General features: G+C 36.6%; 1 protein-coding gene across 18 annotated transcripts in view; it reads right to left on the reverse strand.

Annotated features, from left to right (window-relative positions):
• CIT (citron rho-interacting serine/threonine kinase) overlaps positions 1–14,297 on the reverse strand; it is a 91,219-nt gene that overhangs the window by 29,879 nt on the left and 47,043 nt on the right. For 12 of the 18 annotated variants that reach the window (XM_090152513.1, XM_090152512.1, XM_090152522.1 and 9 more), the window contains exons 14-23: positions 12,742–12,912; positions 12,428–12,487; positions 11,770–11,823; positions 10,477–10,617; positions 9,962–10,087; positions 6,974–7,069; positions 5,110–5,226; positions 4,627–4,736; positions 1,679–1,853; positions 173–370 (exon numbers count right to left, since the gene is read on the reverse strand). In XM_090152513.1, the coding sequence (XP_090008639.1) occupies positions 173–370; positions 1,679–1,853; positions 4,627–4,736; positions 5,110–5,226; positions 6,974–7,069; positions 9,962–10,087; positions 10,477–10,617; positions 11,770–11,823; positions 12,428–12,487; positions 12,742–12,912 (1,248 nt within the window). The remainder of the gene's footprint in view (positions 1–172; positions 371–1,678; positions 1,854–4,626; positions 4,737–5,109; positions 5,227–6,973; positions 7,070–9,961; positions 10,088–10,476; positions 10,618–11,769; positions 11,824–12,427; positions 12,488–12,741; positions 12,913–14,297) is intronic. The other 6 variants (XM_090152526.1, XM_090152520.1, XM_090152521.1 and 3 more) reach the window with 1 other exon arrangement.

Raw genomic sequence — 14,297 nt, forward strand, 5'->3', positions numbered from 1 at the left:
AGGTTAATTTAATAGATAAAATTGGACATCTTAGACATAGCTGCCTCTCTTAACACATAATTAGTGCCTTTTTCTGAAAAATAAAAGAAATAAAGAGTAAAAATACATATTTAACCTTCTTATAAAACATGGACCTTCTTAGTTCTGATCTAGTACCAATTTTAGGGCTCACCGTGAGAGCTTGAATCTCTTCCTCTGCCTCAGCTGTGGTCTCCTCTAGTTCAGTTTTGGCCTCACGGAGCTGATTCTCCAGGGCTGTCCGTGCAGCCTGCAGCCCAGTAATTTGAGATTCCCGCTCCTGAAGCGTCAGCTGCAATTCTGTCAACTGCCTTTTGAGTTCCAGCTTCTGTTCTTCATGCTCTAGACCAACCTGAAGAATGAAAAAGTAGCATCCAAACACAAGTTACTTACAAAGAAAAACACGGGCAATATAATCTAATTTCAAACCTCGCTTCAGGATGACATTGCCATTTCTATTCCAAAATCACATCTTCACAGATTGCTTAAGTGACTGAGAAGTCAAGGATGCTGCTTTGTCTGCCTAAAAGCTACTCATTTGCTTTGAAAAAAGATCAAAAGCATTTTGAAATGAAAAAAGAAAACAAGAATAGTTCCAGCTGTGACTCAAATATCACATATAACACACTGATATAAAAAGCATTACAGTTGAAGTAGTTTGTGCTGACATTTCTTCACAGAAATTATTGCATTCGAGAATCTTTAGACATAAAGACAATATTAATCTTTACATGTGTATATATTTATTTAGGTTATTTTTGAAGAAACCAAGCAAATAACCTTGCTCTGGGTTTACTTGAGTAGCTTTTGTTCAAGGTTTTCTCGAAGCATAGTCAAGGATAAATGTGTTGTTTCCAGGAATGGATAAAAAATGAACAACCAGCAAAGCAGACCTCAGTGCTCAAATCAATTCCAAATTTTAGCACCTTCTCCAGGATGTTTGCATCCCACGTGACTCTGTTGTGTTGCAGATGTGAGAGAAGCCTGCCAGAAATCTTACACTGATCCCAGCCAACTTCCAGTCAAACAACGACAAGTGCAAGTCATCCAACCCTCTTTAGCTAAAGGCAAAATTTCAGTCTGAAATGAAAATTATCGGAGCAAGACTGGAGAAGGTAAAAGATCTAAAAGTGGATTCAAAGCTGATATAAAACTAAAGAACTAAAAATGTGGCACAGGTCACAAAAAAATGCAAGTTTTCATATTACTGTTAATTTTTTTTGAAAACTTTAGAAAAATGTGCATGAGGGAACAGGTCTCCTGTTTTCTTACAGCACTTCCGTTGTGTCATTTGCTTTCTACTCTGTAGACTCTAGGCCTACAGTTAGCTGATCACTGTACATAGCTAAGCTTTAATTCTTTACTCCATAGCCACTCCAGCTGAAAAATATAATATTGTAGAAAAAAAAAACAAATGTGATTCTGAGAAAGCAAGAAGATCTAAGAACTTTACACTTACTCCAATGAACAATCTCTTGTATTTTCTCTCCTTCCAGGAGAAGAACTCCTGGGGGGAAAAATACTGCTAGACTAAAATAAATTATTACATGTTAAAATACCATTTTTAAGACACACAGAACTGAGACAATTTTAATCATCACTGTAATACTTAAAATGAGATACATTCAAATAAGTTTGGGAGGATTAAACTCATTTTCACCTCTCGCAGCCTAGTCTCCAACTCTAGCAGGCGGTTCTTGTCAGTGTGATCTTGGTGACTCATCTTTTCCAATTGTTCCTCTAATTTTCGATTCTGGGCCTCTAACTTTCCAGCTTGGGTTTCCAAGTAGAACTTCTGTTGTCTGAGCTCTGAAATCATCTCCTCTTGGGCTTTCCTGATAGGAGAAAAAACAGAAACCCGAAGCATCCTTATATAAGGCCTTTCATTGTAGTGAAGCAGGGAAGAACATAGAACAAGCTCCCTACTACACTGAACGTGAAGCTCATAGCTTAAGTTCTATGCTTTTATTTAAAAAAATACAAAAAGAAGCCAGCTTTCTATTCCCATCAGCAAAAGATCCACATACTAACAGATTCATCCATATATGCCCATTAAAATTTCACGTTTGCAAGCTGAAAAAAAAAAAAAAATTCTATACATGATTATCTACCACAATATTTAAGATATACTTCATTCTTATCATTTCACCAATTCCTTGTTACATATTTTTCTTAATAGGAAAAATGAATGGTAAGAATAGTTGCTTTCACACTAAATAATTCCATGAGATAAGAGAAATTGATGGGTTTCTGGTGGAATTTTTGTTTGTTTGCTTCTAGAAGATGAAATGGACCTAGAATAAGTTTTTAACTTGACCTACATTGAAACAGTGATTTGTTGTCTCTAAACAAAGACTTCATCTATAACGAGAACGAAAACAATTACCTGTGTGCATAAGAATTCTGAGCCTGCAACCTCTGCTAAAAGCAAGAATTAGCATTTGAAATGCTTGTGCAAAACAAACAAACATCACTCTTTCTACATTATTTACAACTCCAGGAATTATTTTATCATGTATGGGAAATTTCTTTCCACTTAAAGTCCAACAAAACTCTACATATATTAATGAATTAATATTTTAACAAGTTTACTGTGAGATAAGCTGTTACTAATCCTGTCTGAGAGAAATTATGTGGCTTGCCCAAGATCAAATGGGAAGACTTAAAAAAGCTAAAAATAGAACCCAAGTCTTCTGACTCACACTCACACTTCTGTGCATTGCACATAGAACCTCCCCTGTCACCCTGTGTTTTGTGTTGTTGTTGCTTTTTGTTTGTTTGTTTGTTTTTTAAGTTTATCTCTACAGATTATTGGCAGACAGAACTGTCAAATGAGCTACCTGCTCAGGAAGCTGATTATCATTAGCTTCCTCAGGTACAGAACAAAAACTAGCCAAGTCCCACACTTCTTTGAAGGGCTTAAATCACTTAAATTCTAATAACTTCAAACATGCTCAGATTGATTGTAGCTCTTGTGGATTCAAAATGCAGTCCAACAGCAGATTCATACATATTCACCACAATTCACAAAATAAGTACAAACTCATCAGCTATCTGCTTTATAAACACAGGCATAATAAAGCAAATTTCTTCTCAAAATGCTGTTGATTCTGTAATATCTTCTAGCAATTCAGCAACATTAGATTAATTGACAATATTTCTTAAACTATCCCAAGTAATATTTTCAAGCATTATTTTATTTGTCTTGTTTTCTGTTGAACTCTAGTGAAGTCCCCTGCTATCAGAGGATCATCTAGCTCATGGGAGATCTTATATTCAGTTCAGCACAATGACTGCAGCACTAGACCTTGCATATGTTTCCCAGGTATGTGCTACTACTTGTGTTTTATTTCAGACTGAAGATAAGTTATAGCTTTTCCCATCTCAACAGACTTCATGTGTTATTAACCAGAAGTCATCTGGAGCATAAAGCAACTCAATTCAAATTTCCAGTTATTTCTGTGAATATTTCTGGCTGTTCAAGCTAGAATAACTTGCCAGATATTTGAAATATAGTAAAAATTGGAACCATTACATATCTGGAGGCATAATCAGCACTGAAAAGAAAAAAATAAAAATAAAACAAAGCAACACTTTGCCAAAATTTAATCTTGGTTAATTCTATTCAATATTATAGGTGAATCTGTCCAAGTGCTGCCCACAGAGTGGGCAGAGTGCTGCCCAACATTGTATCCAGCAGCTGATGGACACTGAAAACATTTATGCAGACAGCCAAAATTAATGAATCTCCAAACCCAGTAAAAGCAAATGCTATTTTAGCCCTATCCTGCAAGGCATATCAAACAATCCGTGCTCCTTCTACTGAAGTAAAATGCTTTTACATTATTAAAGAAGCAAAAACATTTTTTAAGGAAATAAGGAATCTGAACTGAAAAGAAAAGCAAAGTAGAATTCAAGTAGACAGAAAGATTTGATAGGGAAAAGAAAAGGTCCAAGATTTCCTCCATGTTTAACAAATAAGAATTCACCACACGAGCAATTGCTGTTGACACTGTGATTCAAGATGGCATTAGATGTTGTCCAGTAGTATTCCACAGAGATGTGTTATAAAGAAAAAATGAACTGAAACAGCATTCTGAAGTTGGGATGTCTTATGTTCCATATTACTTCTGCCCACTGCAGTAAAAAAATAAATCTCATCCTTGCAAATGCTCCTGGCTTGATAGTTTTAGTTCTTTTTACTTAGCCATGAGGCAGGACAGAATGTTTATGAAAGAAATATACGTAATGTTTTTCATTTGAACATTAAGTAACTGCCAGAGGAGCCAAGGAAAACGTTAATATATGAACAATATGTATGTTAAAAAAGGTATATATGCATCTCCATAGGTATTTTAGACATTTAAATTGCTAGCATTCATTTAACATAATTGGTAAACCTACATGAGGCAGCAGCCTCAGAAAGACCCCAAACAATTTTGGGAAAACACAGAAGAAGCAGTGAACCACAACTATTTGAGGAACATGCACATTTTACAGCAGAGAGCACAGCAAGCTTGTAACAAAGAATTTCCTTAATATTTAGAGAAAAGATCCCACTGAGAACTGTTCAGTGGTGACCAGTGTGATAGCAGTTGTTATACTTACATGTTCCTCTGGGTAAAAAGGCTGCTATTTGCAGCCAGTTTATTGGCCTCAGACAATTCCACTATTCTCTGCTCCAGTGACCTAATCTTCGAATCCATTGCATTGATCATCTGAAAAAGAGTGATGTGCCTTTGAGATTACACAATAAAAGTGATTTTAAAAGCAACATTTAAAAAAAGTTTTGGAGCTTTTTCCAGGAACAACACAATAGCAGAGAAAAAGAGTATTATGGGTGCAACTACTGAAGCAAGTACTTTCTGCTGCTTTAATAACTAGAGAAAAACAACCACTATATTAGCAACTTACGTTGTATCTTTAAGAAAATATTCTTGAAGATCCCTTGTAATAATTAAAAAAAATACATCTTTTAAAAGATATCTTTCAATACAGTTCAGCAGCAATGCAAAACCTCAAACAAGGCTAAAAATCATTGTCTCAAAAAAGCTCCTAGAACATTCTGATTTCCAGTTCAATGCCACATACCGCTTTCTGTTCAGCCAGGACTTTACATTTCTCACGCGCTTCCTCTTCATGTCTTCTGAGCATATTCTCAAGTGCTTCCTTATCAGCAAGATCTTTCTTCATCTGGTTTTCCAAAACCTAAATGAAGACATTACTTTTGTCTAGATTACATTCATTTCAAAGGGCAAAGGACAAGCAGAAAAAAAATCATCAAGATAGACTATTTTTAAGCAATTCATCTCATCTCAAGCAACATTAGACACAGGATGCAACGGCATGAAAACCCTGAAACAGCAAACTCCCTCAGCTACCTCTGACGACTGAATTTTATGATGAAGTTCTATGAAGACATAAGACCTTATTTTATTTTTTAAAGATGTTTCTTGAGCACAGCGTAAATATTCCAGACTAATGCAACAGAAAACAAAAAAAAAACCTCTATTACTCTGTGTGTGCATAGCAGAGGTGGTAAGGAAGTATGCATTCTGTGCTCACCCTAACAATATGGCTCAGAAGTCATTTTTAAGTTTTGTAATTATGCACAAGACGGCAATTGAGACCCCACTAATTCTTTAGATCAGAGGCAGCAAATGAGTGAGCTAAGATTTCTTTTTTGTAACATAAATACTAGGTACAGGACTAAAGTAACTATTTGGTGTTGGTTTTTTTTCTTTTTTTATTCTCTTATTAAATATGTGTGTTTTGTTGGCAAGGCCAGAGTTTTAAATCAGTTGTTAAACTGAACATCATTTTCTTCAAGGACAGGTTTTCAAAGGCACAAAGAATTGCTACAGACATGACTCTTATTAGAACTTAACAAGTCTGGACACCACAGGATATCTTTTGCCATTCCAGTTATAAATACCTCATGCCTTGAATCTCTTTCATCTGGCTTCCAGATCCCATCTACTAAACCCTATGTCATATGTCCTCATAATTCACCGTCTGTCTTTTCCTTTTAACCCTATTCCAAGTCCTGTCATCTTTTCCAGTTTCCAACTTAGCACTTCTCCCAAGGTTTACTTCTTGCCTTCCTGCTTTCTGTCACTCTCATTACTGAATATCACAAGCTCGACCAGAAAATCTTTTCACTTTTTCCCTTCTCGTTTCTCTCACAGAAATACCTTTTTCCTTCCTAAGGACTACATCCTCAAACAATTAAGCTAAAATGTAAAGGTAAAGTCCTAGGTAAATGTAATAGATAAAAACTGCTGAAAACAGGTTATGTTTAGTACAAAGAGCCTTACAAAATGCACTTACTGGCTGATGTATTGCAGGTTCTTTAGAAAAATCCTTAACCACAGCACATACTCCCATTTCCCAATTTGTTTTTCCTAGTTTTAGATGGTGTCTACAATTCTATTTCTAACTGTATGTTAAAGTCTTATGCTACCCTGGAAAAGACAAAAACAAAGTGGGTGGTTTCTGTGGCTTCTTGGCAGATGTTACAGCTCCAAGAAGATGGAAGTTTAGAAACATTCTAGTATTTAGAGAATGTAAAACTTGCAGGTAGGCTGTGCGAATACTCTTAAATCAGAAAATCTTCAGTAGGAACCAAACTTTTTTTCAGGACAAGAGATCCAAAACCATTTAGTAAGAATTATTTTGTCAGCAATGAATAAATTACAGTCAACAATTATGTAATTCCTACAGTTCTAACTTCAAATGTCACCTATTTTAACACAGATTAAAAACAGATAAGGTACAAGAACATGGACTAGAAGAAAAACTCACTCATATTTCACTAATCTCTCTGAACATTTCAGAAGTTGTAATCAAGACAGCAACTCATAAGACAAAGCGATCAAAGCCCAAAGGAAACAGTTTTTCCCTGAACCCCTTCCACCCACAAAAACTTGTGGGAAGATAAGAAGATTTTTTTTACTTTGAGTTTCTCCTCATAGAATTGTTCCTTCTGTTTCAGCTGCAACTCCAGATGTTGTGCTGAGATCTGAGCCTCTCGATGCTTTTCTTCCAGCTCCTAAAAGCAGCAGAGATTCATAGTCAGACACAGATAGGTTGTGCATGTGTGTTACACAGACACTGAACATTCACTGTCATTTTTTAAGGCTCTATACTGTATGATTATGTCATAGAGGGAAAGAGGGGGGAAAAAAATGTTACAAGAGCTGCACGTGATCAGTTTTAAGCTTTATATATTGCTGCTGATCTATCCACTAGAGGCAACATGCTGCTAAAGACAAAGATTTCTACTTCCACAACAAGAATCTGATTCCCAGTATCATATTCTCAGACAGTCCAAGCATGTTTTGTGAAAACAAGCAGTTAAAAACACTTATAGCTGCAGTAGCATGGCATCACAGGAAGCTCAATTTATTTTTAACAAGGTCTCTCACTTTGCTTTCTCGCAGAAGGCCTCAATAATGGGGTACTGCTGTTATGCTTTTCATTCTGTATTCACAGAGCAGGAATAGTATTTACTTCTCCACGTTCGTCAAGCAAATGTTGTCAGAATGACTGTTCATAAATTGTTTTGAAAATGAGAAGTACAGGATGCAATATATATGGTAGATGGTACCAGGGTATTTTTAACCTCTTTACCTCACAGCCGATAGTTGCAGCTATGCACAGCAAGGACTTGAGATAATTCTGCATCTCAGAGGTTAGTTATTTTAGTAAGAGGAACAGTCTGCTGTGTGAATCTATTATTGGGGATATATCTATAAACACCTTTCAATAGGACAACTCTCAAGAGCTGAGTTTAGAACTTTATGTTCCTTCACTGTCATATTTGCCATCCTAACAATTTCTTTAGTACAGCAGGCAGATCCAGGTCTGTCATTCACTACTGCTGTGTTGGCTGCTGCACAGACAAGTTCAGGTTTTGGGATGCATGCAGGACTCCTGCCTGCCTTCACTACTGCACAGCATAGGAAAATTTCCATTTCATATTCTTTTTTTCCCCTCAATTTGAAATCTACAAAGATTTCTTCGCTCCAGTAATTGCAGTAGACCTCTTTTTCCAGAAGAGGAAATCAAAAAGGAGGTTCACCAAAAGTAGGTCATCTACAGTGCCAAGTACCCAAAACTTCTGCAAGAAATGGAGATTGCTGCTTTTTTGCAATTGAAATGTATCTCCCAGCAACAAGAGGGACAATTCACCTCCCTCAAAAGCCCACACGTTTCTGGTCCTGGCAAAGAATCAGACCACCGGATCAGCAACAGTTTCAAAGCTACCAGTATTAGACTGCTTACATCTGAGTAGGAGCTTCACCAACTTATGACAGGCACTTAATAGGCTGTTTGCACTTAAAAGGTAACATTTTATCATTCCAGTTCTCTGCAACCACTGTTCTCTATGTAGCTCTAGCTTTCAATTGTTATTAGCATCATAGCAACAATCTACACTTTCAAGAATTAATAAGTATCTTCTCTAGCTTGTTTTTTACTTATTTAATTCTATGCAGACAAATCCAGCAGGACTTCTTAGCTACTAGATGACTATTACACAAATCCAATCCAATTTATTCAATAAGTCTACCTTATTCTATGCAATTCTGTATCATCAGCTCCTCTGCTATCCTTCTGTTCTTTCTATACCAGGAAAAGTCAAAAGTCTTTGAAGAGATCAACTTGAGGGAAGAAAGAGGGCAAAAGGGGAGGAAAAAGAAAACAAGAACTCATACCCTGTAGCTCCCGGATCAGCTGGGACTACCAGCTGCAAGGAACTAGGAAAGACACTATAGGATTATTTCTTTAATGCCTGCTTGACATGGTTGTTTTTCGTTTTATAAAATAACTTTGCATCTCTCCAATATTCTGTCAGAACTCCATGGAAACTATCTACGAGAAATGCTAAACATATCCCATGGAGTAAAACAATTAGCAGATATTTCTGCATTCCCTTCCAGATTTTCCTCCACAGAGAACATAATCAAAACCAATGAACAATCCCCAAATATACACAAGAGGCTTATGCAACAACAATTCAAAGTTTTACACCATTTCTAAATATAAAGTTGGCTCTGTGCCCAGCAAAGCCATAGTCTCCCACTTACCATGCATTCATGTTATCAAAACAATTTGAAAGAAAGAACACTACCAAAGATCTGGTTCTACCTTTTCATGAGAGCTCTCAGACATTCTGGTGCTGAAGTCTATCTACACAGCTACCACCCAGAACAAATATGGGTCATACTTGTCCAAATAAGGTAATCTATTTCCATTTGGCCTTCTTCGAGTATGTCTACTAATAAAAATAATACCTTTTTGTTCTTATCGTGTTGGCAACAAAGAAAGAACTCATTAGAAATGCAAATTATTTTAATTACTCTAAAATTAAGCTTCTTGTCCCAGGGAAGCATTTGAAATATCTTCTGTTTGGTTCCCTGTAGACTGAAGTACCAACTCAATATGAAGACTTAATATGTTTAACAAAGAGAGAAACAAGAAAATGCCAACAGAGATATGTGGGTGAAAATGGATTCCCAACAAATATTATCTTTGGAGAAGAACAGTTTAGATGACTAATTTCTCACTGCTATAAGAAGTAAGCATTTCAAGTAGATCTGGCTTCTAAATTCCTTTGCAATTTAGTTTAAAATCTAGATATAAATGCTTTTATTATTGCAGTACCCTGTACTGAGTTCAATGTGTTCCTACTGAGACAACCAGAATTTTAAAGTAGTCTTAAGATTACAGGTACAGTCATTAGGGTTAAGGTATAGTTTGTAACTAAAAGATGCAAACTGAATTTGAGAATTCAAGCTTTTCCAGTATGAATGGTACACAAAATGAATCCCTTTGTTCAACAATTTCCACCTTATTCAATGCAATTCTATGTCTTCTGTTCCTTTCCTACTCCTTTCTCACGAACTCTTACCCTTTATCTTTCATTTTCACTTCTGCTCACCAGAATTTTTTCTGCCATCTGTTGAATCTGTTGAGATTTAGTCTGAATATCTTCCTTTAGACGGTTTTCTCTTCGTTCCACAGTCTCTAATCTCTTCACTTGATTCTCCAGAGAATGGCGCCGTTCCTGCAGAACAATTAGTAAATGCTACTTAGGCTAACCAACACTGCATTACCACAAAGCAATGAGTAGTTTTTGGAAGAAGAGCTGAAGCTGATGCATGGTTGTCTTTTATATTTGAAATCCTCATCATGCCTCAAATCCCTTATCTTAATTACAAGTCTTTATTGCTCCTCACGGAAAATAACATCAGATTCCCTGTAAGCTTTCTTTTAATAAATAAATTGTATTTTTAATTAATATGTATAATAGAATAAAATAGATTGATGTCTAACATTACTTTCCTATGAAGACTTACTACAGAAATACAAGCTGTTCAGTCATCCAGATGAGGGTTCCTGAACTGAGACGCATCCCAATAACTAACTTACACTAGGCAGACCTTCTTCACTCACCTCTGCTTCAAGCAATTTCTTCTTCATGCTTTCATTAGAATCTTCCCGATTTTGAAGTTTCTCTAACTCCTTCTCAGCTCTCTCCTTAGCTTGACGGATATTCTGAAGCAATTCAGTTGCCTCTGAGCTAGCCTTCACAGCCTAAGTCCAAAGGAAAAGAACAGGAGTGTAAGAAAAAACATACACATAAGAATTCTTGCTGTGTCAGAGCTCATAATGCCACAATGGTCAACACTCAGAACTTTCGCTTAGCAGTCTAAAAGTAAGACAGTGTACAAACGTGCTCAGGACCCCAAATTTTAACTTTTGTTACCTAATTCTTTTCTTTTTCTCACACACACACACACACACACACAAAATCTGAAAATTCAGGAGCTCAATATGTTTGTCTTGCTGTACTGCAAGTCTCTAGTTGTCTCTACATACTTGGTAGTCCATCCTGAAGTTCAGTTCAAGTTTTTGGAAAGGGCTGACAGAATACTCTTGCTAAAACACTAGGAGAATGACCTGTTCGCCTATGGATAATTCCTTAGAATTATTGAAAAGAGAAAAGCAGGGTAAAGTGTGACATTTTTGAAATTTTGTATGTAACATTTCTGAATGGTTTTGGCTTTCTATCCATATTCCAGATCACTAACCTTCAAAAAAAGCCCTTTCTGAGCAAGTGTCAAGCTAGAAAAGTCTTTCGGTGGATTACCACAATGATCCTTTCTTCTCTGGTAAAAGACACCCCCCCAAAAGTGTATCATTTAGAATAAAAGGTCTCATGCTGTTGAGACCACACTACAGTCATTTGATACTTCCTTTAGCTTACATTGCTAAGGTATTTTATTTCTGTTGTGAAGCCTTAGCATTCAATTTTTTTACTGTGAATAACTGAACCGGAAGGTGATTTTGTAATTAAGACACAGTATACTGGGAGACTGAGCCAAATTCAACATATATTTTGTAGGGAGTTAAAAGGATCTGAAACCCTTGGCTTCAGAAACAAGAGATCAGAGCACTGCATACAGCATACCCAAACTGGCCTTCCAAATCAGAATTTCTCTACACTACTCCAGTTCTGACTCAGCTCTATTTGTAAAAATAAACACTGTTGACATGTCTCAAGAGCCCAAAGCATAGTGAAAACAACAAGGATTTCAGATATCAGCTTCCACCCCCTTTTCCTTATCATCACCCATGCTATGACTAACTCTATTTCTGAGGATAAAACAAAGTGCATCCCTCCTCTGCATTAAGTTTTCACTGGAAAATCTCGTGGAAAATTCGCTTTCACCACCCAGACATTACCTTTGTCAGCTTTTCCTGCAGCTCCTGGATCTTGGCTTGCTGCTCTGTATTGATCTACAGTTAAATAGAACGATGGGGAGGGATGAATAAAAAGAGTGGTAAAACCAAAATCAAGAGAAGGCTCTCCACTTATGATACCATGTTTATTTTAATTCACTTCCTAAAAATCTTTGTTTCTCCCTGTAAATCTCAATGCCACAAAATGCCCCAGGGCAAATCCACTCCCGTTTTACTCGCTTCTGGTTGATTTCATATTTGGTCATCAAGTAGATTGATCAGTATGACAGAGCAATACTCAGAATTATTTTTAGTTTTCATTTGCTGTTCTTTACTCATGAACAAAACCTTCATGTATCAATAACCTAATTCCCAATTCAGATAAAACATAAATGGCTGTCTTTGCCTAGCATCAGAGCACAAACAATTAAGAACAAGATGCCAGAGTACAGCTTTGTATCAAATGAAAAAGAAAAGTGATTCACACCATGAAAACAAAAGGGGGGGGGGGGTGTGGAGAGGTGGGAGAGGGTGGTAGGGTGGTGAGAAGAGGAGGAGGATGTGAATCTCTGCATGCCATTGATAACCAAAGACAGTCTTAGTTTTTGTGCATAATATGAAAGACCCAGGAAGCAAACCCTACTATATTAAAGTAACATACCTTCTCTAATTTGCAATATAATTCTCCTGCTTCGCTTTTTCCTTGATCTTTAACCTGTAACTTAAATACAAAATATATAAAATTCTCAGGAAGAGTTTCAGCACACTGTTTTTTACCCCTTTGTGTCATTTAAACAAAGTGTAATCTAAACACAAGCAGTTACACAAAATATACATAACAGAAAGATCTTTTGTATTAATTGTACAACGCTACACTAATCTTGAGAGAACTTGCATACAACTTCTGTTTGTCTAAAACAGCACTAGAAATATAAGCAATCATCAACTCCCCTCTCTCAAGAAGCCTTAAACTACCTTTTGCAATTTGTTGTGACATTCAGTAGCTTTACGTTTAAATTCTTCGGCAGCCATTCGGGACTCTCTCAACTCCGATTCATAAAGATCACTACGCCTGCGAGCTGAAATAAGATCCTCTTCCAACTGATTCATCATCAACCTCATTTCTTCTACTTGAGCTTGATATTCCTGCAGTTGTGGTGAAAGGGTAGGAAAAGGCATTACATTTTATAGGCAAGAGAGGAAATATATGGAGCAGCAGACCCCAGAACACCAACTGCAGGCAGGAGGTGCATTTAAAAACATGTAGAACAAAAGTGAAATATTAAATAAAACAGTGACAGCTAGATAAAGTAAAATGTCCATGGTGTTCCTTCTTGTTTGAATCTTTCCATTTTCAAGCCAAAACCTCAGAAAAGTTAAATCACTGCATTTTGAGTGGTTTTATTGCAGAAACACACACACACACCTATCTATCAATAGATAAAAATATCTACAGATAGATATATCCACATACAAGCAATTCATATTACTTACATTTCTGATCTCTGAAACAAAAATGTGCCTTTGAGATGATGTCTCTACTAAATGCACAGATACTCCTTCAAGATACATTTTCTCAGGCTGATAACATGATAATTACCACAGATCTGCACAGTTTGGATAAAAGAAAGGAGAAGCAGAGGGATAGTGTAATACTGTGGCTCCTGGCCATCCCTTATTTTCTCTCAACAAAGTCAAAGAGGAATGTACTGGTCTGTATAGGATACAACCTGAATCAAATACTGATTTAGAAGAACTTTCAGCCCCCTTTCCCACCCCCCCCCCCCAAAAAAAACAACCCACACACATTTCCCATAAAGGATATTTGTCTATACAGACATTTCCCATGCAGAATACTGCAATAAATAAAGAAAGTGTAAGAAAGTGTGTGGAAAACATTTGAATTGACTATCTCAGCTGAGACTGGGTACTCATACTGACACTAGCTCATGAGATTGCTTCAGATTTCTTCACTGGGAAAACATGAATTACGTTTATTTAGCATTATTAGTCCTGTAAGTATACATTTTTATGAAAGTAAACAAAAAAAGTATTTATGATAAAGCTAAGAACAAGTACAAAAAAATGCACATCAAGAACTGTGCTAAAGAAGGTTTTGAAGGACTGACAGTGGGGGAGTCCATTTTTCTTTGCATTCTAGTATCTTACAAAACTCCTAACTACCCCCATATTCAAAAGACTAACCATCTCATGACAAACTCAGGTTTGTCATCACTCCTTCCAGACAGCCATCTGTCCTCAGTTAGGCAAGTGACTGAACACAACCCTAATGTCAGCCTGTAATTCGCTGCAACACTGAGACCTTATGCTGCTGTTTTAAAGAAACTGAGACTAACAGATAGCTTTGCTATCCATTAGAGGGAGTATGGTAGAATGGCTCTTTGGATTGCAATCCCTAAAGTGACTCTCCAGTTCACAAGGCAGACAGATTCTCACTCCTCCAGTCCCTCCCTCTCTATGGATGATTCTATTTTCTTGCTGGAAGGAAGCAGAGCCTTTTGATAATATGT

The sequence above is a fragment of the Phasianus colchicus genome, chromosome 18 (assembly GCF_987193195.1).
Source record: "Phasianus colchicus chromosome 18, bPhaCol1.hap1.1, whole genome shotgun sequence".
NCBI classification, from domain to species: Eukaryota; Metazoa; Chordata; class Aves; order Galliformes; family Phasianidae; genus Phasianus; species Phasianus colchicus.